At 49.4% G+C, this 20,525-nt stretch overlaps 1 protein-coding gene across 17 annotated transcripts in view; it reads left to right on the plus strand.

The window, feature by feature from the left end:
- The window catches only part of LOC110478894 (regulator of G-protein signaling 8), a 35,190-nt gene that overhangs the window by 5,416 nt on the left and 9,249 nt on the right, over positions 1–20,525 (plus strand). The window contains exons 1-6 of one of the 17 annotated variants that reach the window (XM_021545791.3): positions 4,291–4,334; positions 5,390–5,448; positions 7,015–7,552; positions 9,352–9,453; positions 10,362–10,426; positions 19,724–19,890. In XM_021545791.3, the coding sequence (XP_021401466.1) occupies positions 7,527–7,552; positions 9,352–9,453; positions 10,362–10,426; positions 19,724–19,890 (360 nt within the window). In that variant the 5' untranslated portion in view covers positions 4,291–4,334; positions 5,390–5,448; positions 7,015–7,526. The other 16 variants (XM_077785275.1, XM_077785278.1, XM_077785274.1 and 13 more) reach the window with 16 other exon arrangements.

The following is a 20,525-nucleotide window of genomic DNA, read 5'->3' on the forward strand; positions in this document are numbered from 1 at the left end:
CACAGCTGCGCATCCCCGGAGCGTGAATGGCCCCGGGAAATCCTCGCTCTGGGACCTGGGTGCCCCGCAGGCCCCAGGCTTTGGAAGAACGGCGATAAGAGCAGGGCAGAAGCAGACCTTGTCCATCATAAATGGCTTTGGGGCTGCAACCCCGAATTTTTAACACTCAATAAACAGCTCGTTTGCAGTAGTCAGCTCACGGAATGCAGGCTGCTTGCGAGCACCTCGGATGATCTCCCGGCAGAAAATTAACCTTATCTGTCTCCCTGACCTGTGCTGAGCATCAGATCTCAACCAAACCCTGCGAGGGAGCGGGCAATCCGTGGCAGGGGATCTTTGTGGAGCTCTGTCTGCCGGGGTGGGTCTGTCCCGGCTTCCCAGCCGCGCTCAGAGCTGCGTTCCAGCCGCTGCCATATTGACAGCAGAGCGATGCCGAGAGCTGGGAGGGCTCCAAGGCTGCACAGAGCGGCTCTGTGTCAGCTCCGATCCCTTCTGCCTCCCTGCTCCGCGCTCAGCATCCTCCCCAGCTCCCTTCCGCGGAGCTGCTCCTGGGCACGCCAGCGCCTTTCCTCGGGGAACAATTACGAAATTGTCATAAAGTGCTTTAAAGGGGAAATTCTTCCCTTTGATTCCTGCCTGCCCTTCTCAGCCTGGAGCTTCCTGCCCTGCTTTGCTGTTGGTTTTGTGTCCTGCCTGCCCGGAGGAGCTGGGGAGGGAGCAGGGGAAGCATCTGTTCTGCTGCAGCAACCACCGAGCCCAGGAGCCACGAGCATGGCCAGGAGACACTTTTGTCATTGACACAGGGGACAATTTAAATAGCTGCCATGCTCTCGAGCTAAGCCACAGACACATCTGCGGATCTCACTTTATGTAACTCGTTTTTATTTTTACTTTTGGACGTATGCTTTCATTTTCAAGGGGAATTTGGCTCTGTGGGTGTCTCCCATCTCCTGCCCTGCCTTGTAGAGCATATGTGAGGTGCCTGCTTGGTTTCCTCATCTGTCCCTGAAACTCTGGCTCTCCTTGTTTCACCTTTTAGGATTTCCACCCTGCCAGGCCTGACGTGGAGAATGACTGGAGGTTTAAGATGAATAGAAAAATCAATTCCTTAAAAACATTCATCTGTGGACATTTCCTGCTCTCCACATTACCTTTTTTTTTTTTTTAAGAACAGGTTCTATTTGCAATTAAGATAAGTATGTGGTTTGTTTTGTAGTTTAGCAAGTGATCTACACCAATCATAATTCCTTCCTTCCAAGGCAGACACCTTGTGCTTTCAGACAAGACAGCAGGGCAGCCTGGCACAGTGAGCAGAGTCGGATGCAAGTTCCAAGAATTGCAAATGGTGGTGGAGAAGAGCAATCTCTGGAGAGTGATTAATTAATTAGTAATCTGAATTCCCTTGGGGTTGGGCCCATATCAGTGCCACTCTGGAGTCTGGATAAATTTGGAATGGCTATGAAGGAGAGCAAATGACATTTTGCTCCTTTCAGTAGTCCAGCAAAAGCCCAAATCCCCCCTGGGTTACAACAGTGTGGCCACAGGTTTGTGGCTGAGCCTAAGGCAGCTCACCTGAATTCCCAGAGCCTGGACTAGTGTGGGAGACAGCCAACCCCCTGTGATTGACATTTTGCAGCCACAGAGCCCACACAAAATCCCAGAAGGGTCTGGACTGGAAGGAACCTTAATGCTCATCTAGTTCCAGCCTCCTGCCATGGGCAGGGGCACCTTCTTGTGGCTGCTGAGTGTCCTCTGAGATCTCAGAGGCAGCAGGGTCTCAGGAAAACACACCAGGGAATGACTTCACCTACAGGGATGTAGCTGCCCAGCACCACAGCAAAGTGAAGGAGTGCTTTTTTTGGCAGGAGGGAAAATCCTCTTGGACCAAGAGGTTGTGAAAGCTTGAACGAGGCCCTTGGAGCACAGCAGCAGCCAGGAGAGAGGCTGCCAAGGACCCAAGAAAAATCACGAAGTAAAAGCAACTGAAGCTGGTGGAGCTGTTTGGTCTGGATGAGGTTTTTTGGAAAAAACCCATTTCAGTAATCAAAACCCCTGGAATAGGCAGGGAGGCATTGAAAATAAAAAAGACCCTGGAGAGGGAGATCAATGTGTAGGGAAGAGGCTGCAAATCCCCCTCTGCCCTTCCACGGTGGCAGCCAACACTCCCAACGCTGCTCGTGTTCACTGCAGGCGTGGTTGCTGCTGCCAGGTTAGGAGGAAATTGCTCTAGAGTCATTTTTGGAGAGATTTAAATTTTTGGATGGGATTGAAGCCTAATATCAAAATGAGTTATTTTATTAAAAGCATTTAAATAGAAACTAAAGAGTGGTCAGAAGCAGGGGGGCTGTTTTAGAAGGAATTTACTATAAACCTACTGCACAGAGGCTTTCTAAAATATTACCCTGTAAAAACCCCATAATTCTCTTTATCTGCAATTTAATTACATTTCCCGTAGTGCCTGTGTCAGAACAATTCACTTATTCTTGCTCCCTATTAACTCACACCTGCCTCAGGAAACTAGAAGGAAAAATTGTTGGCAATCAAAGTAATTTGGGTGTTATTCAGGATCTCACTGAGCTCACAAAAAGGGTCTAATGAGGTACTGGAGAAGTAGGAATTGAGGTTCTCATGGCTGTGAGATGGCAATATCTAAAAATATATATTTATATAAATATATAAAACAGATATATATTTATATAAATACATAAAACAGATATTTATATAAAGAGATTACATGTATTCATATATTTATAATTATATTTATATATATATACAAATATATGAATTATGTAAATAACTATAAGTTATTTATATACATTATATAAAATAAATAAATACATATATGATATTTTTATATAAAAATATATAAAAGCAGAAGGAGAAGTGGGAGCACTCTCATGATCTGGGGATTTGTCCCACCCAGTGTTGGTGGACCAGAGCCTGATCTTTTTGGGACTGCAGCAAAGTCTCAGAGAATCTGAATAATGGAGCAGAATCACCCCGAGCTGTGTGGATTGAACATTTTAGTGGCCTCCTCCAGCCCACGAAGTGTGTGTGGGTGAGCTGAGGGATGTCCTGGGTCTGTTATGAAAACCTTGCAGTGCCCAGAGGGAGCCTAGAGGCATGGAAATGATGTATTAAACCAAACACAACACGTTAGAAGTTAAATTTGGCTTAGGTTTTGGGGCAAGGGCTGCAGCTGACTGTTATTTAACTTGGACAAACCAGCCTGTGGTAAGAGAGGCAGAGGATGAACCTCAACCTTTGACTGTGCTTTAGAGATTTCACTGGCCAGGGCATTTTTGCAATGCTTGTCCTCTGATAACTGGGATGTGATTAATCCCAGCCAGGACGACCCGGGCTTTGCCAGGGAGGATGAGAACAAGGCAAACATCTCCATGCCAGCCAGGCTGTGCAGGAGGGGATCCAGGCTGGTGGAGAGCTGGATCTTTGCTGCACTGCTGCCAATCCCTGTGCTTTTCTAGGAGGTTTTGCAGGACTCTGCCTCTCCCCAGGGATGGGGCCTGGTGATAATGTGCTATCTCAAGGCATGTTTCCTGCTCATAGCACCAGGGTGCCAGGGCCAGCAGTGTTTTAGCAGACAGGAAGGTGACTACAAGTTTCCAGGGAAAAGGCAATGACTTGTTAAACTGCAGAGGACTTTTTTTATTATGAATTCTTTTTATTATCAGTTCTTCTTCTTTCTGGTTTTCTGTTTGTTTTAGTCAATCAGCTTTGTCAGGATCAAAAAAAAAAAAAAAAAAAAAGCAATGGAGATCCCATGGCTTGAGCTCTCAGCGAGGCTGTGACCCCCATCAGTGCCTGTGTGGCACGGGGTGTAGTCACTTCACTGCTGGCTGTGCTGAGCCCACAGCTGGGGGGATGCTGGTGCCATGGGTGAGGTTGTTGTTACAGTCACCGTGGTGCCCTGGCTATCCCACACAAGTTCTCTGGTGGGTGCAGGAGGAAAAAAGGGGGATAGCAGCCCATCCTCTGGGGTGAGAGCACCGAGGGAGCCTGCGGGCATGTCCAGCCCCAGGTGGGTTCAGGCTGTCTGCCACACCACTGGGTGCATCGCTCCCGTGCCCAGCAACGAGATCCTCCTTTGCTTTGCGCCAAAATCTCCCTGCTGACACCTGAGCTCTTCAGTGAAACTCCCCCATCCCTCCTGTCTGTGGCAAATGAGCGATCTGGGGGCAGCAACCCTCCCTAAAGCCCCGGGGAGCCGCTCGCAGCCGGGCGGGCGGGTGCTTTATTCTGGCAGCCTTGGGCAGCCCCGCCCGTGCGCCGCGGTGCCCCGGGGCTCGGGGGAGCGGCTGCGCTGCTGCTGCCAGGTGGGTGAGCCTGGGGAGCGCTGGGGTGCGCTGGGATGAGCTGGGAGGCGCTGGGATGAGCTGGGATGCGCTGGGGTGAGCTGGGAGGTGCTGGGATGCGCTGGGGTGAGCTGGGATGCGCTGGGGTGAGCTGGGATGCGCTGGGATGCGCTGGGAGGTGCTGGGGTGCGCTGGGAGGTGCTGGGGTGAGCTGGGATGCGCTGGGAGGCGCTGGGATGCGCTGGGAGGTGCTGGGGTGAGCTGGGATGCGCTGGGAAGCGCTGGGATGCGCTGGGATGCGCTGGGGTGAGCTGGGATGCGCTGGGATGCGCTGGGATGCGCTGGGATGAGCTGGGGTGAGCTGGGATGCGCTGGGATGCGCTGGGGTGAGCTGGGAGGCGCTGGGATGCGCTGGGATGCGCTGGGAAGCGCTGGGACGCGCTGGGATGCGCTGGGGTGAGCTGGGAGGTGCTGGGGTGAGCTGGGATACGCTGGGAGGTGCTGGGAGGTGCTGGGGTGAGCTGGGAGGCGCTGGGCTCCTGAGCAGAGCCGGCGCTGAGCGCTCGGAGCCGGCTGCGCAGCCGGGCTGGGGCTGATGCGAGAGCGGCTCTGAGCTGCGCTGCTGCGCCCGAGGAGAGCTGGGCACGGAGGGTGCGGAGCTGGGCAGGGAGGGTGCGGAGCTGGGCACGGAGGGTGCCGAGCTGGGCAGGGAGGGTGCGGAGCTGGGCACGGAGGGTGCGGAGCTGGGCACGGGGGGTGCCGAGCTGGGCACGGAGGGTGCGGAGCTGGGCACGGGGGGTGCGGAGCTGGGCACGGAGGGTGCGGAGCTGGGCACGGGGGGTGCGGAGCTGGGCAGGGAGGGTGCGGAGCTGGGCACGGAGGGTGCCGAGCTGGGCACGGAGGGTGCGGAGCTGGGCACGGAGGGTGCGGAGCTGGGCACGGGGGGTGCGGAGCTGGGCACGGAGGGTGCGGAGCTGGGCACGGAGGGTGCCGAGCTGGGCACGGGGGGTGCGGAGCTGAGCTGTCAGCCCGAGCAGGGGCTGGCTCTGAAGAAGCCCGCTCTGCTCTCTCCCCAGAGCCTCTCTGACCACGCTGTCGGCACAGACCCACCGGCAGAGAGGACAGCTCAAAGGCAGTGAGTATCTTTCTCTCGGTGTCTGTCTGTCTGCAGTGCCTCCGTGCTCGTTTTTATTTTTATTTTTATTTTTATTTTTATTTTTATTTTTATTTTTATTTTTATTTTTATTTTTATTTTTATTTTTATTTTTATTTTTTATCCTGGCTTTCTCTGTATGTGAATGGATGGTCTTAATCTCCTGAAGCCCCTGAGAGATCTCATGGTTTGCTGTTCTGTTTATTTGTTTGGTTGGTTTTTTAACCTTTGTGCTGCTGGTTTTTTTTTTCTTTTGTATTGGGATGGCTTCTTTATCTCTGCCCAGGTGGTTTGATAACCTGAATGCCCTAATCACACCCCTCCCTTCCTGTCTGTCAAGGAGAAACCCCCAAAACTCATCCATGATGAGGCTGGTAGTTCTCCTTGACCAGGTTCCTTCCATGGGAGGGGAAGGCAGGATGAAGGGTGGAGCAGGGGAGGCAAAACCTCTCGCCAAGACCTTTATTGCAATTTGCCAGACACGACAGATTTCATTTTAAAGTCAAAACTGACTGGATTTATTTGCAAACAGAGGCAACATCCACGGGTATCCACGAGCAGCAGGATTTCCTCCACGGGGTCCCAGCACCCCTGAAGTCAGACAGACTTTGGGATCTCAGGGAAGCTGGGTGCTGCTCAGCGGTGCAGGTGCCTGCTGTGGGGGCTGAGTGGGTGGCAGTGGGGGCGAGCTGAAGGCTCCTTCATAACAGTACCCCAAAATTTGGGCTGCTGGAGGAGGCTGCAAAGGAGAGAGGGCAGATGGCTCCGCTGCCAGCTCGGAGCAGCAGTGGGAAAGAGAAGCAGGAGCTGCTGCACTCTAGGAAGTCATGTGCTGTGGCCCCACATGGGGGTGAGGCTGTTAATGAGGAAATTTAGAGGGGCTTAAGGAATTACAAGGATTGATTTCAGTCAGAGAAGCAGCCGGTCGGGGCGAGGATTAAGGAAATGCACTCACTGGCAATGCAGTGCAATCCCGGCTCCATTAATTTAGTGGGGAAGAGGCTTTGTGCGTTTTTAATGTAATCAGGTTTTAAGAGGGATGGTGCACTGGGCAGCCCAAGCTCCAGGGTCTCCCCAGGCCCCACCAGAGCAGGGTCCTGGCTCCTTGAACACCCTCTCAGCTCTCATCAGCTCCTCGGGCTCCTCCTCGGTTGGTCCCAGTGACACCATGACATGGAGGGTACCTGGAGCTTGGCAAACCAGAAACCTTTGCCTTGGCTCGTTGTAGAGTCCTGTTTTCTGTCCCCTGGCTCTTCTGCCTGCTGAATCTCACCTTCACTCTCTGTTGATGTGAGAGTCATCAACCAGTTGATCCCCAGAGTGCCAAGGCACACAAGGAACCCACATCTCCAGTCTCCCTCTCTCTCCTTCCCTCCTTCCCTCCCCTTTTGCAGGCTGTGCATCTCCTTGGTGGCTCCCCTCAGGCTCCCACCACCCCAGCGAGGCCCTGCTTGCTTTGAGTCATTTTTGTGTGAGTGCTTGAGCCCGTGCTGGTGAAAGGAGCAGCACCTGCAGCTGCGTGAGGTCCTCCTGTTGTTCTGTTTGCAGCGCCAGCTTTTCCCTGATGCCTGGCCAGTAACATCAGCCATGACCTGGAGGGACAGGCACAAGAGGTAGTTTGGTCTTCTTGGTGAGGTCAGCCCAGAGCTCTGCCCCTCGAGGAGAGACCTTCGGAGGTGCTGAAGGATGAGTGGGATAATGCCAACTCCTGCTGCTCCCCGGTGAGCTGGGACACCAAACTCAAACCGCTTTAGACCTGAAGCTGGACTTTACCTGCAGTCCTGGTCTTAGAAGGAAATGCTGTCTCTCCTCTGTGGCCATCCCTCAACTCTCAACGTCTTCCATTGAACAATTGACTTTCCACTCTAGGAGGCAAGGATCAAATGGGTTGAGGACAACTGGCCCTTCTTGGCTGTGGCAAAGAGGATCCTTTGGTGCATTTTTAAGTGCCAGGACATGAAAGAGTAAATCCCTTCTTCCTGCACTCCTGCCTCCTGCAAGCAGCCCTGACTGTGGTCCAAGCCAGCCAGTTAAAGGGTTAACCGTAGCTGGATGCCTGCATGGCTGCCTTACTGATCCCACGGAGGTAACTGGAAAGAACACGGTGCATCCCCCAACCCTGCCACCCTGTCACTGTCTGCCTCGTCCAGCAAGCCCTTCTGCCCACTGCAGTGTCCCTTCCTGCCCTTCCCTTGCCTCTCCACCTCCTGCAGACCCAATTTATTTCCCCCTTTCTCTCCCCTGTGCCCTGTCTGGGAAGTCCTCGCCAAGAGAAGTGTGTTCCATGAGGAAGCAGCTCCCTGCCTTGCCCTCTCTGCTCTGATTCCCTGCTGCAGTCCCTTGATCTCAGGCATCACAGGGGAATGTGAGCAGCGCTGCGGTGACGCCTGTCACACCTCTTGCTGGGAAATTCGTGAGCAAACAGAGCAGGGCACAGCAAGGTGGGGGGTAGGAGGCATCTGCAGAGGTACCAGGAGGATCCTGTAGTGGGTTTGGTGTCCACTGGAGCACAGCTGGGAACATGGCACTCCCTGTGCTCTCATCTGGAGTTCGTGCAGTGCCCACGGCCGTGGGGCCGTAGTTGGAGGCTGTGCAACAATTCCTGTGACTGAGGAGTTCCTGGGTTTTGTGCTTGTTAAACGCCGTGAGCTGCCTGTGCTGCACCAGGGAGACACTCGGTGCATTTAATTAACATTTAATTTGCTTTAAGATTACATTAAAATGTGCAATAATAGAAGCTCTCTGAAGGGCGGGAGGAGAAGGGGGAAACAGGCACGCTACAGATTGGCTCAGGCACTGGTGCTGAAGTGTTCTGCAAGAATTACAGATGGAAGGGGGAAAAACGCTGTACTTGTGCAGCCATGGAAAGTATTGGGCATCTGGCTGGGAGCAGGGCTTGGAGAAGGGCTTCCAACAGCTCCAAAGTAGGTCCAGCAGCTGGGAAGTGGAGATGGGGTCGCTGAGTGCTGCTCCCATGGTCCAGAGGAGAAAATGGCCCAGTTTGATGTCCCGGAAATCTCCAAGAGGAGACACCCCAGGGCTGGAGAGGCAGGTCACAGAGCCCATGCAAACCCATGAAGCAGCCCCACATGTTTTTGGGGAGATGGTGATGCCAGGCCCGTGCAATGCATGCGTGTGCTCCCTTTCCTTGTCCCTCTGTGCCTGCCCAGCCCGGGTTATGTAATGAAGGATGCTGCGGCTGCTGTCCCGGGAAGGGGCTGGGCAAGGACACCAGGGGCTGGCATGGGATCGAAGGCTCTAGGGCTGGGCTGAAATTTAGAGTAAAAAAAGCTATAAAGCCATTTTCTGCCTGGGTAAGCGTGTCAGGAAACAGGCAGTTTGATCCTGCTTATGTAATCCTGAGTCTAAAGAAGCCGCTCGGGATTGATCCTGGCTGGGAACGATTGGTGCTGCAGCACAGGCTCACCTTGCAGGTGCCTTATTACCCCTCTCCTTCCTCCAGCCCTCTCCTGCCCTCCACCTCTGGTATTTGTTTTGTTTCTGGTGCTGCTGGAACGTGGTGACCGATTTCTTGTACTGCTGCCCATTGCTCTCCTCCCACACCTGACCAGAGCAGGACTTTCCAAGAAACCATCCCAAAGCTCAGCCTTTCAAAGGCTTTCTGCCAGCTAAGGCAGCTGAATGCCTGGTGTGAATGATCCTTCAGCTGCTCTGGTGCTGTGTTCACCCTTAACATCAGCCTGGAGATGTCCCAGGGTCCCTCTCACACATGAGGGAACCAAGGACACAGATCTGGCACAAAGCCACTGAGGTTTTTATTTTTGGGTTTGTTCTTTTTCTTTTGCCAAGCTGGCTAGACTTTATAATCATCCTGTTCTTTGGTTTTCCCCTGCTAACACCCCTGCTTCCCCACCTTGACCACAGGAACAGAGGGATGAGGACTCGCCTGGGCTGCCTGTCTCACAAATCAGACTCATATAATGATTTCACAGCTATTCTTCCGGACAAGCCCAACCGGGCTTTGAAGTGAGTATAGCTGCAGCATCCCACCCCAACCCCACTGCTGCCCTTCCCTTTCCCCCCCCATCCACCACCCCCCTCCAGTATTGTCTTCCTTTTGTTGTACTTTGTGTGAGCTGAGACTGCTTCCACCAGGAAAACAAAGCGGCACTGATCCAGCAGGAGCAGCCTCAGGAAATTCCTGGAACTTTGGCACGAGCTCTGCCATGAGACAGGGCAGGCTCACAGTCCCCACTGCTGCGTGTGGGACACGTCTGCACCTATTTGGGGATGTCATTTACACCTCTGTCATCACAGATCAAAGCCTGAGCAGTTTGCTTGGTGCAAGAGGTGACCAGAAATTTCAGGTCATCTTCAGCTCAGCCTTGTATTTAACGCTGCCAAAATTTGGGTGATGGTTTGCAAAATGCTGGAGGGAGACGCTTCAAACCCTCCAGAGCCCTGATTTGAGAAGTGTGGGATGGGACTCATCTGATCACAAGTCCCTGCTTACACCTGAGATAAGATTTGTCCTTCCCCTGAAAGGCAAGCAAGAGAAATAAACACTTCTACAGGCTGAGTTTCATTTCGCCTGACTTTTGGCTTTTACAATGTAAATGTCTGCATCTGAGCTTGTTTCCCGGGCCTCTGCTTAGAGTCAATGAGGAAAAATTGGTGCCTTTTTGGGTATGATTCATCTGGCCTATTTTACCTGCCTGCCTGGGGACGTGAGCTGAGCAGAGTCCCTGAGGCTCCCTTGGTATCTCTTCACTGATTCTAAAGGAAGCCCAGGGTCACTTGACTCAGTTCTACACCCTACACCTCCAAAATCAGGTGAGAGGAATTCCAGCCTTCCTCGGTGTCCTCACCAAACAGCTCCAGAGGGGACGAGCAGCTGTGGGTTGTCCATAACTTCCCCCTTCCTTTCCTTACAGAAGACTGTCAACAGAAGAAGCTACAAGATGGGCAGACTCTTTTGATGTCCTTTTGTCCCATAAATGTGAGTAGAGATCAAATTCTACCTTTTTTTCCCCTCCTCTTCCCTTAACCCCTGTCCAAGGGCGTGGTCCCTCAGAGCTGCTCATCCCCAGCAGCCACCATCCTTTACAGGCAGGAAAAAAAAGAGTTTTGTGTGTTCCCTTCACGTCCTTGCTCCTGACCACGAGGAAAACCACAACTGCAAAAAGCCATCAGCCCAAGGTGCTGCCTTTTCCTGTCACAGAGGAATCCCCCTTGGTCCCCCTGAGCAGAGCCTGATCTACAGTTATCCCAGCAAACCCGAAAATTTCACATCCAGAGACCTTATGCCAACCTATAATCAGCAACCCCTGCTCTGTTCAATCCTATGAGTTCTGTTCTGCAAATATTTCTCTGATTCAGCAGCATTTTCACACTGAGAAATTATAAACAAAGCGAAGTTCCCAGTATGGGTTCATTCATGGGCTTTTTTGGAGGAAAAAACCCAAATGAGTTGAGGTTGGGGAAAAGTCACCGTGGGGGCTGAACTGTTTCATGGCAATAAGGAGATGTCTGGCTTGCTTAGGGACTCAGGTTTTCCTTACATTTTAAAATGTAAGTGTAAATTATGTTATTAAGCTAATTTTAAGGTAATTTTGCTAGGTTTATGCTGAGATGACAACAGTTTTGGCAGGGAATTAAGTGACAACTTTAAACAGGCTGGCTGACCAAGGCAGGAAAAGCAGGATGTAATTTTAGCAGCAGTATCTAGTTGAGATCATTGCTCTTGCAGCCAATAGGGGAAAATATATATGGTGTAGCTGGGTATGGCTAAAAAGGAACATTTCTTTTGTGGGAATTCAGAAAAAGAAGGAAAGTACACCAAGGAGATTATAGGGTACCTGGGGAATGGAGAAAGGGGAGGGCAGGATTTTCACACCCCTGTTATCATCCTGAACTCAAACCCATTTCTCCTTCACTGGTGTAAAAGTAGAAATTTTCTTCATTAGAGTGCAGAAGAAGAGCTTGGATTACAAACCCCAGTGAATTTACCCACCTATGTCCTGATGTTATACAGATTCTTCCCTCTTCAGCTGGTTATTGCAAAAATGCAAAATCAAACATTAGTTCAATTATTTCGTCCAGCAGCCTCCACAAGGGTGTCTGGTTTTATTAATAAATTAGTCTTGTACAGTGATAAATGAATTATCAAGACTTTTCCCATCTCTTAGAATGGAAAGTAATTCTGATAAGACGCTGGCACTAATGAAAAATACTCAGTTTCTAATGAAAAATATTCAGTTCCTAATGGCAACAGAAGGTGATCTTTAAAATTTAAATTAATCTATTTTTATCAGCAATCACAGTGACATTGCCTGGTGATTGGTGACAAAAAAATTTGTTGTTTAATAAACTACTTTCTAAAGGAATATTTTATAACTGTTCTGCACCTGAAGTTTCTGGAATTGCCAGCCTGGCAGTCAAGGGTTATAATGATGCAAATACAAAAAGTTCTGTTGAAACAGAAGTGTTATTTTAGTTACACTTGTTTAAAGGAGAGAACAGCACATACTCATAGAATTAATTATATTGTACAAGTTGCATTTTTGCTGTTAGGATGTGCTGATGTTACACAGGTAAGGGAACCTTATGCCTTAACTGGCCAAAATCTGGGATTAAATAAAGCCGTGCCTGGCCTGCTGGCAGCTGCCATCAAAAATCCTGCTTTTAGTGCCAAGAGGAGGACAGAACTGTCCCAGCCTAATTTCCCCGTGACTGCTCAGGTGAACAGCATTAGCCAGGGAAAATTGGAATTCATGCTTGGGGGCATGGGCTAAGCACCAGCTGGGCTTAAGGAGAATTCCCCCCGGGGCTCACAGCATCAGCAGGTAGAGCACTTCTGCTTGACACATCTGTCAGAAACTGTCTTCACTAGATGGACAGTTCATTTATTTTGGGAAGGAGATTGTGATTTCGAGGGGTTGTGTGGTGCTTTCTGCTGCAGTCAGATGGATTCGGTGCCTCGCAGCAAACTCTTCCCCAAGGGAAAACAAACCCCCAAGTGCTGGAGGGGGACTCAGGAGCTGATGGAGCAGCTGAAAATGGGGCAGACCTTGTGGGCAATATTGCCAGGGGTTGGACAAGTGGCAAAATTGCTCCAAGGAGCCAGAATGAGGATCAGAGCTCCCTAAGAGGTCTCCAAAGTGCCCTGCCGAGCAGGCTGCTCTCATACATGGAGCAGGCTCATAGGGCTGCAGTAATTTGGGAGATGGGAAAAACATTTCTTGCCCTTCCTATTTTCAGGAGTCTCCAAAAGGTTTCTAAATGGAAGTGATGTGAGGAGTGTCATGCATTGCACAGATTCCATGGAGAGTCCCTGGGGATTTGAGCCACCTGCTCTAGTAAGAGGTGTCCCTGCCCACCCATGGCAGAGGGGTTGGAATGAGATGATGTTTAAGGTCCCTTCCAGCCCAAACCATTCTGTGATTGCATTATCACCTTTGCCAGACATCCCTTGAAGTGTGGTGGCCCTGGGGAGCCCCCCTCATCTCCCCTCACCCTTCTGAAGAAGGAATGACCGTGCAGGTAATGTTTGCTGCCGTTGAGAGAGGAGGATTGAAATCCCTTGGGATTTGAAGCAGTTGTTGTCTCTTGGGTGATTCCCAGGCTGGGTAATGCCCCCCTGCATAGAGTGGTCTGATTTGGATTTATTCCCCGAGCCATTCAAAGGATAATTTGAGTTGACAAGTTATTAGAGTTAACAAGAGACTGTGAGTAGGAAATGCGGGAGGGCTGTCCCCACCTCCCTTTTGTGCTGGCCCTGGGACTCAATTCCCTCATCCCTCCTGGAGTGAGCAGTGCTGAGCAGCAGGATGCAGCAACTTCACATCCATGGGTCAGTGCAATGATATCCTAATTGTTTGTGTTAATGGGCAGGGCAAATCAACTCAGAAAGCCTGGGCTGGGGCAGACAATCCCTGTTTTACATCAGGAGCCTGTCTGAGCTCACTGCTGTGTTCCCTGGGCTCAGGGCTCCTGAGCAAGCAACAGGAGTGGGAGCCTGATGCTGCTTTTGTCAGAGAATTGACAGAGTAAGAGGCAGACCTGTCTGCAGCATTTCCTTGGGTGCCCAGGGAGAAAAAGCAATGGTTTTAACATGCTGGATTTTGGCAACTTTTCCCATTTTGTGCCAGGGAGGCGAGCTCAGCGTGGTCCCCAGAGTGTGAGTGCATGCTTGTGAGTAACTGAGGAATAATCCTCTCCCTGTGCCCGTGCCCAGGAGGCTGGCCAGATGAGGATTTCTTTTGACAGCCTGCTGGAGGGAAATACAAGCCATAGCATGTCTCATTCTGTGTCCCCCACGGGGCTGGACACACAGATTTTTGTTCCTCTAGCATCCAGCAGGACAGTCTGTCCTCAGCCCATGGTAAACTTCTCACCCAACCCCAAAAACAGTCACTTTTATCTCAAGGGTGATTTTTCTCCAGAGTTTTTGCAATTTGGAGGAAAAGGTGATTTTTTTCTGGATTTTTTTTTTTTGTGATCTCCGTGCTCTTCCTCCCAAACTTTATTGTTGTTCTCCTCCTTCTGTTGTCTACACATTCCTTCACTTCCTACACAGCACAGGAATATCCCAACCTACTCCCAGCTCTTTCCAAGGCAGAAGAGCATTAGCATTGTGGTGCTGACAGGCAGCTGAGATGAAGGGAAGCACTGCTCAGCAGCACTGAGAGCACATCCATGTGCTGTGCAATTGTCACCTTGTCCCTCCAGCCCTGGACCAAATGCATTCCAGGGAGCCAATCCATCCATCCCCCAACCACAGGGACTCTACTTTTACTCCCTGCATGAACTCTGGTTGCTGAGGGGGTGAAACATGTGCATTAAATAAATGATGGGTGATTGCTTTCTTGCTCTTACAGCGGCAGGTGCTTGGTTATTAAACTGCCTGAATGATTTAGGCCACTAATCTGAGCTCTTCCCCATGCTGAGAAAGCTTAGCTAAGACCTGTCTTGTGTTTTCTGCTCCCCACCTCTGTCCCTCCTGGCTGGGTAGGATCCACTTTCCATCTCCTGAATGGGATTTCAGGAGTCCCTGTCTTCACATGCCCTGCCTGGCACTGCCTGACTCACAGATGATCTGCACTATGGGGATTGTTGAAGGAGTTTTGAGTTAGAGACAGGATCTCTGAGTTTTTTAGATTATGTGATTTATTTTTCTTATCTTCGACACAGGCAGGAAGGGTGAGTTTGGCTCACATCTTCACTGCATGGTTCAGAAGGCCACAAGACCCCAGTTACAAGACCTTTTAAGGATTTATTGACCAATAAAACACTACCAACAAGGATATTTATGTTTTTGACCCAATCCTTAGATATTTTGTTTTATGGACTCATACTACAGTGTAAGCTCTCCTAGCCAATTATGTTACGGCACACAAACATACAGTACTGCATTTTAAACTTCTTGTTTACCTTTGTAATTACTTTTGTTTTTTCCTTATCTTAAACTCTAAAACTCTAAACTTTCCTCAACTCAACGTGTCTCTGCTTTAAACTATAAATCCACATTCTCACTTCTAGCACCTGAGTTTGGAAGCCTTTCCCAAGGTCTCAGATCAAATCCTGTGTTTAATTCTAAGCTTTGGCTTACAGGCCCAAGGTTCTGAGGATTCCCTGCATTTCAGATTGCAACACTGCAGGATCCTGAGTAATGTCTGAGCACTTGCACAATCCCTTCTGCACCTTCCTCAGTCAGTCTGAATGGAGAGCAGGGCATTTTGAAGCTTAGATTTATACTACAAAAGTAAAATATCAAATGTCTGCTGCTTCTCCCTCAGACTCTCAACACCCAGTAAAGAGCTCTGCTTCTTTGCCTTCAATTTATCTGCTCCACCAGGATCAATTTCCTCCTTTGGCTTCAAGCAAAGGACTCTTGAGGCAAATTCCTGAATAATTGTCCAATAGTTGTCCTGAAGGGCTGTGCAGCTACAGCAGAATTATCCTGTCCTTCTGTGTGGCCTTCGGGCCTCAGGTTAGGGATTATCTTGTGCTGTTGCTTCTGCAGACTTCTGATCCTGCTTTTAATTTCTGTGCTTTCTCCAAAAAGCATCCCTCTGTGATTGCACGCTGGGATATTTCAGGAGGTGAACTCCCTCTCCTGCTTGTATCACACTGCACTCCAGTGGTGGTTGTTCTGGGAAAAGAGATGTCCAGTTGTCCAATTAATTAGAAAGTTAAAAGTTGTCCAGTTAATTTCTGTGCTTTCTCTGTAAAGCACACCTCTGGAACTGCACACTGGGATATTTCAGGAGGTGAAATCTCTCTCCTGCTCATATCACACTGCACTCCAGTGGTGGTTGTCCTGGAAAAAAAAGATGTCCAGTTGGGTGGGATGAGCTTTGAAATGCTGATCAATTTGTGAATGATCATTCCTTGAAAGCCTTCATGTGCTATGAAGGAGAGGAGGAGATTGAAGGCAATATCCAGGTCAAATCCCAGCTCAGGTGGTGGCAGCTCCCATGCCTAATTGTCCTCCTGCCCTTTCAATCAGACTTGTCATTGTTCCGTGACAAACTTTTGGCAGTGATTCCCCAAACCTGGCTGTCAGGCACAGCTGGAAAGGCTGGCAGGCAGTCAAGGGTTAAAGATGAAAATTATGGAAAACCAGGCAGCCAGGGCTGATCTCTCCTGCACCCAAAGTGTCCCAGGCCAAGTCCTCACAGGTTCAGCCTCACCATCTGCAGCTCCTCCAAGGCTCCGAGGGCTGCATGACAGGAGTGTAGCAAAAAAGCAGAGAACAGCCAGACACTATTATTTATCCATTCACTGTCTAAACTTATTTCAGGATCAAAAGGAGCTGATTGACATTAGAGCAGGAGGCAGAACTCATGGAAACCTTCTGGTCCCAGGGGAACCTGCTGCAGATGCTCTCTGGGGCAGGGCTGTAGCAAATGCCTTTCTCTCCTTGTCACTCACGACTTTCCCTTCTTTTAGCAGTTATTGCATTTCTCAGGTATTTTATTTCTCAGGCATTTTATTTCTCAGGTATTTTATTTCTCAGGTATTATATTTTTCAGATATGATATTTTCCAGATATGATATTTTTCAGGTAGTTTGTTTCTCAGGTATTATATTTTTCAGGTAATTTATTTATCAGATATTATATTTTTCAGGTAATTTATTTATCAGGTATTTTATTTCTCAGGTATTATACTTTCCAGATATGATATTTTCCGGGTATTTTATTTTTTAGGCATTTTATTTCTCAGGTATTATATTTTCAGGCAATTCGTTTCTCAGGTATTTTATTTCTCAGGTATTATATTTTTCAGATATTACATTTTCCAGGTATTTTATTTTTCAGGTATTTTGTTGCTCAGGCATCCTATTTTTCAGACATCATATTCTGCATCAATGACCTTTAGCAGATGTGGTACTTTCATGCAACACTGCTATTTCTGCAAGTGATCCTCTGTCAGTGCTGCAGCTCTTGGGCTGTTGTAGAGGAAAAGGAGGGAAAAAAAAAAGAGCAAGGCAGGGATAGGAGAGCAAGACCTCAGCAGGAACACTGCAGAGACATAGCAGTGTGTTTGGTGCTGGAATATTTAACATCAAGCATCCTAGGAGCTGATGCTTGATAAAATGACATCGATCTCGAGGGACTGGAACCTTTTCCCTGTTTAATTTCCTTATTTCTGAAAGCTGCCAGCATGCAAAGACTCCTTGCTCTCTTCTCCAGTCCTTCCCTTGTTCTCACAGGCCCTGTGAATTTTAGAGGCACTAAGGGGGACACAGGTTTTGGAAGATGTTTCTGTGTCCAGATTTCAGGAAGGGGAGCAGCCCCACAACATCCCTCACCTGCACCATATTTCCCTACCCACGGAGATGCTCAAAGCAGCCACGGGCAGGGGGATCCTGGCAGGTGCCTGCTCCTTTGGCATTCTTCTCTGGGGCTGATGCCACAATATTGCCCCAGCTTGGACCCACAGCCTGCAGTGTTGCATGGATGAGAGCCTTGTTTTCTTGTCTACCCTAGCAGTGCAAAACCCCGATCTCCTCCTAAAACTGCTTGAAGGAAGAAGTGTCAGGATGAGCTGGAATAATGCAGCTATTTCTGGGGCTGACAGCAGGAGGGAGCATGGCTGAGATGGGATGGATCCATTTTTATGCTGATAGCAGACTGCTGATGGAGCAGTCAGTGCAAAAAAACCCCAAATGAAGGAGCTTTGAGGAAGGCAGAGGAGAGAGGCTTAGCTTGCACTTTGGGTTCATCTGGTCTAATATATCTTTGGCCTTTCCCTCTGAGGATCTGGGCAGTCAGACATCTCCTCTGACTGACACACAGACAGAAATAGGATTTTTTAGTGCTGTTTAATACCCACAGCCACTGCTTAGGGCTTGAGGTTTCAGAGGGAGCTGGAAAATATCTAAGTTATTACCAGAAACAAGGGGAGCAGGAAGAAGTTTAGGACATGCAGGGGAGATGCAGGACAGTGTTACATTGCTATGGATCTATAGCACACACAGCATATAGAGAGCATAGAAATAGCTTATAATATATATATATTTGTAATATATATAATATTTTAATATATTATATATAAAATATATAAAATATATAATATATATAGTATGTATTATATAGCATATTTTTTATATAGCATATACAGCATATATATAGCACATACAGCATATAGAAGGAACTGTCTGAGTAGTCTGTTTGAGAAAATGCTAGGACTATCCACAGGGATCTGGACAAGCTTGAGAAATGAGCCCATGGAAAACTCATGAGGTTTAACAAGACCAAGTGCAGAGTGCTGCCCCTGGATTACCCCCAAAATCAATCCAGGCTGGGGGATGAACAGATCAAGAGCAACCCTGCCCAGAAGGATTTGAGGATGCTGGTGGATGAGGGGCTGCACACACCTTGCCCTTGCTCCCTTCATCCTTCTGAGGAGTCTGACCTCACCAGGCTCGTCCCCAGTTGCATCAATATTTTTAGACAATTGCTTGGAAGTAGCCTAGAGCTTTCCAGTCATGAACTACAAAAACCTAGACCCTATTGCAAAAGAGCAGGAAGAGTTAGAAACACACTACTGGGAAAAATATAAAAAGGAGAAGCTAACTTTATCCTGAGGAGAAAGGGGATGTGTAAGCCTTCAGCTACATCAACTCCCCTGGTGCCATTCAGGGAAAGGAAATAAAAAACAATGGCTGTGTCCATAAATACGCCCAGGCAGGGGTTTAACACAGATTGCCTAATAAATCTTTCCATATTTCTAATCTGCCCTGGCTGACTCAGATTGCATTACTGAAATGTCACAATTGCTGAGCATTAGCAAGTGATAAGCACACTTTTACCACTGACTAGACAAGCCGTAATTAGGCCAAGTCCTTTCCCTCTCCCCTTTATTGGAGCTGTAACAGACTCTCTGAGAGCTTTTCTCTGTTTAAATAAGAACTAAAAATGGCACAAGGCAATAAAGCAAAATGACAGAAAGCATAGGAGGCAAGTCCACATCAGCTATGCTTTATTGAAGGTTTTTCTTAGTGGCAGATAGGGCCTCATAAAGTGTAGCATTATCATGAGTTGAACCTTGGTAATTCCATGAGTAACTTTAGGTGGGTGTCCCAGTCCTGAGGAAAGCCTTCTGCCACCTTAGCTGGAAAAAACACTTTTTCAGAGATACATCAAGTGATGTTTGGCTTTGTGGCAGCTCACAGGAGCCCAGCTCATCAGTGGTGTAAGTTATGGATGCATCCTGGGATGGCAGAACTTGGGAGAAATATCAAGTTGTCTTTGGTAGGCCGGGGTGGATGGAAGGATGTCTGAGAATGGAACAGCTCCCTGCTTTTTCTTGATTCCTCAGGTTTTAGCTTTTTCTATTTTTCAGATTCTGGGCTGCTTTAATGTGTGGGTCTGGGTGCCACATTAGGGGATGGTGGCTCTCTGCATAGAGCAGGGAGACAAAACAATTCCTGCTCTAGCTGGGAACCAAGGACAAATGATCCAGATCTCAGCCCAAGAGCACAAACAATGTGGGCTGAAGAGAGAAAAACAAGCAGGGTGGGACTTCATAGGCTAAAGCTGGAACTGGATAATTAACCCCGATATGCAAATGGAGCAGAACTTATAGAAAAGTGAGATCTCGTGAACAAACCCTCCTTTGCTTCCATCTTGGAGCCATCTGGGCAGAGCCACAACTCCCATACTGCCAGGGTGTGGCCTTTGAAGTCACTTCAACACTTTATTCCTGTTAACTCTGCCTAGCCTGTGTTCAGCTCCTTAAGGCATGGCTGCCTGCTCCCCGTGTGACTCCCTGTGTGTCTCTGGCAGACGGGCTGGCAGCTTTCCGTGCTTTCCTGAAGACAGAGTTCAGCGAGGAGAACCTGGAGTTCTGGCTGGCCTGCGAGGACTTCAAGAAGACGCGCTCGGCGGCCAAGCTGGCCTCCAAGGCCCAGCGCATCTTCGAGGAGTTCATCGACGTGCAGGCCCCGCGGGAGGTGGGTATGGGGTGGCACAGCACGCCCAGGGCACCCAGCAGGGCTGTCACCTGCATCTGGGGCTCTCCCTTCCCTCTCGGAGTGTGGCGATGCCATCCTGCCTGCTCCGGCTGCCTCTGCTCAGCCTGACTCATCCCTGATGAGGGCAGCTGCTTGGCTGATACCGAATTAGTCACAGCCAGGGAGTTCACTGGCAGCCTCAGCCTGCATTTGCTAACCTCCCCGAGCTCCCCAGGAGCATGTCACCGTGTTCCTGACATTTACTGTCAGCCTTGAGCAGGCTGCTGGGCTCTCCCCTGGCAGGACACTTTGCACAGGACCATCCCACCCATGAGTGGAACACAAGCCCTGAGGGAGCTGGGGGTGCTCAGCCTGGAGAAAAGGAGACTCAGGGGTGACCTTGTCACTCTCCACAGCTCCTGGAAGGTGGCTGTGGCCAGCTGGGGCTGGGCTCTGTCTCCAGGCAGCGCTGACAGAACCAGGGACACAGCCTCGAGCTGCACCAAGGGAAATACAGGCTGGATATTAGGAAGAAGATTTTACACAAAGGGTGATAAAGTTCTGGAATGGCTGCCCAGGGAGGTGGTGGAGTCCCCATCCCTGGTGTGTTTAACAAAGCCTGGATGTGTCTCTGG

This window comes from Lonchura striata, chromosome 9 (assembly GCF_046129695.1).
Source record: "Lonchura striata isolate bLonStr1 chromosome 9, bLonStr1.mat, whole genome shotgun sequence".
Classification (NCBI taxonomy): Eukaryota; Metazoa; Chordata; class Aves; order Passeriformes; family Estrildidae; genus Lonchura; species Lonchura striata.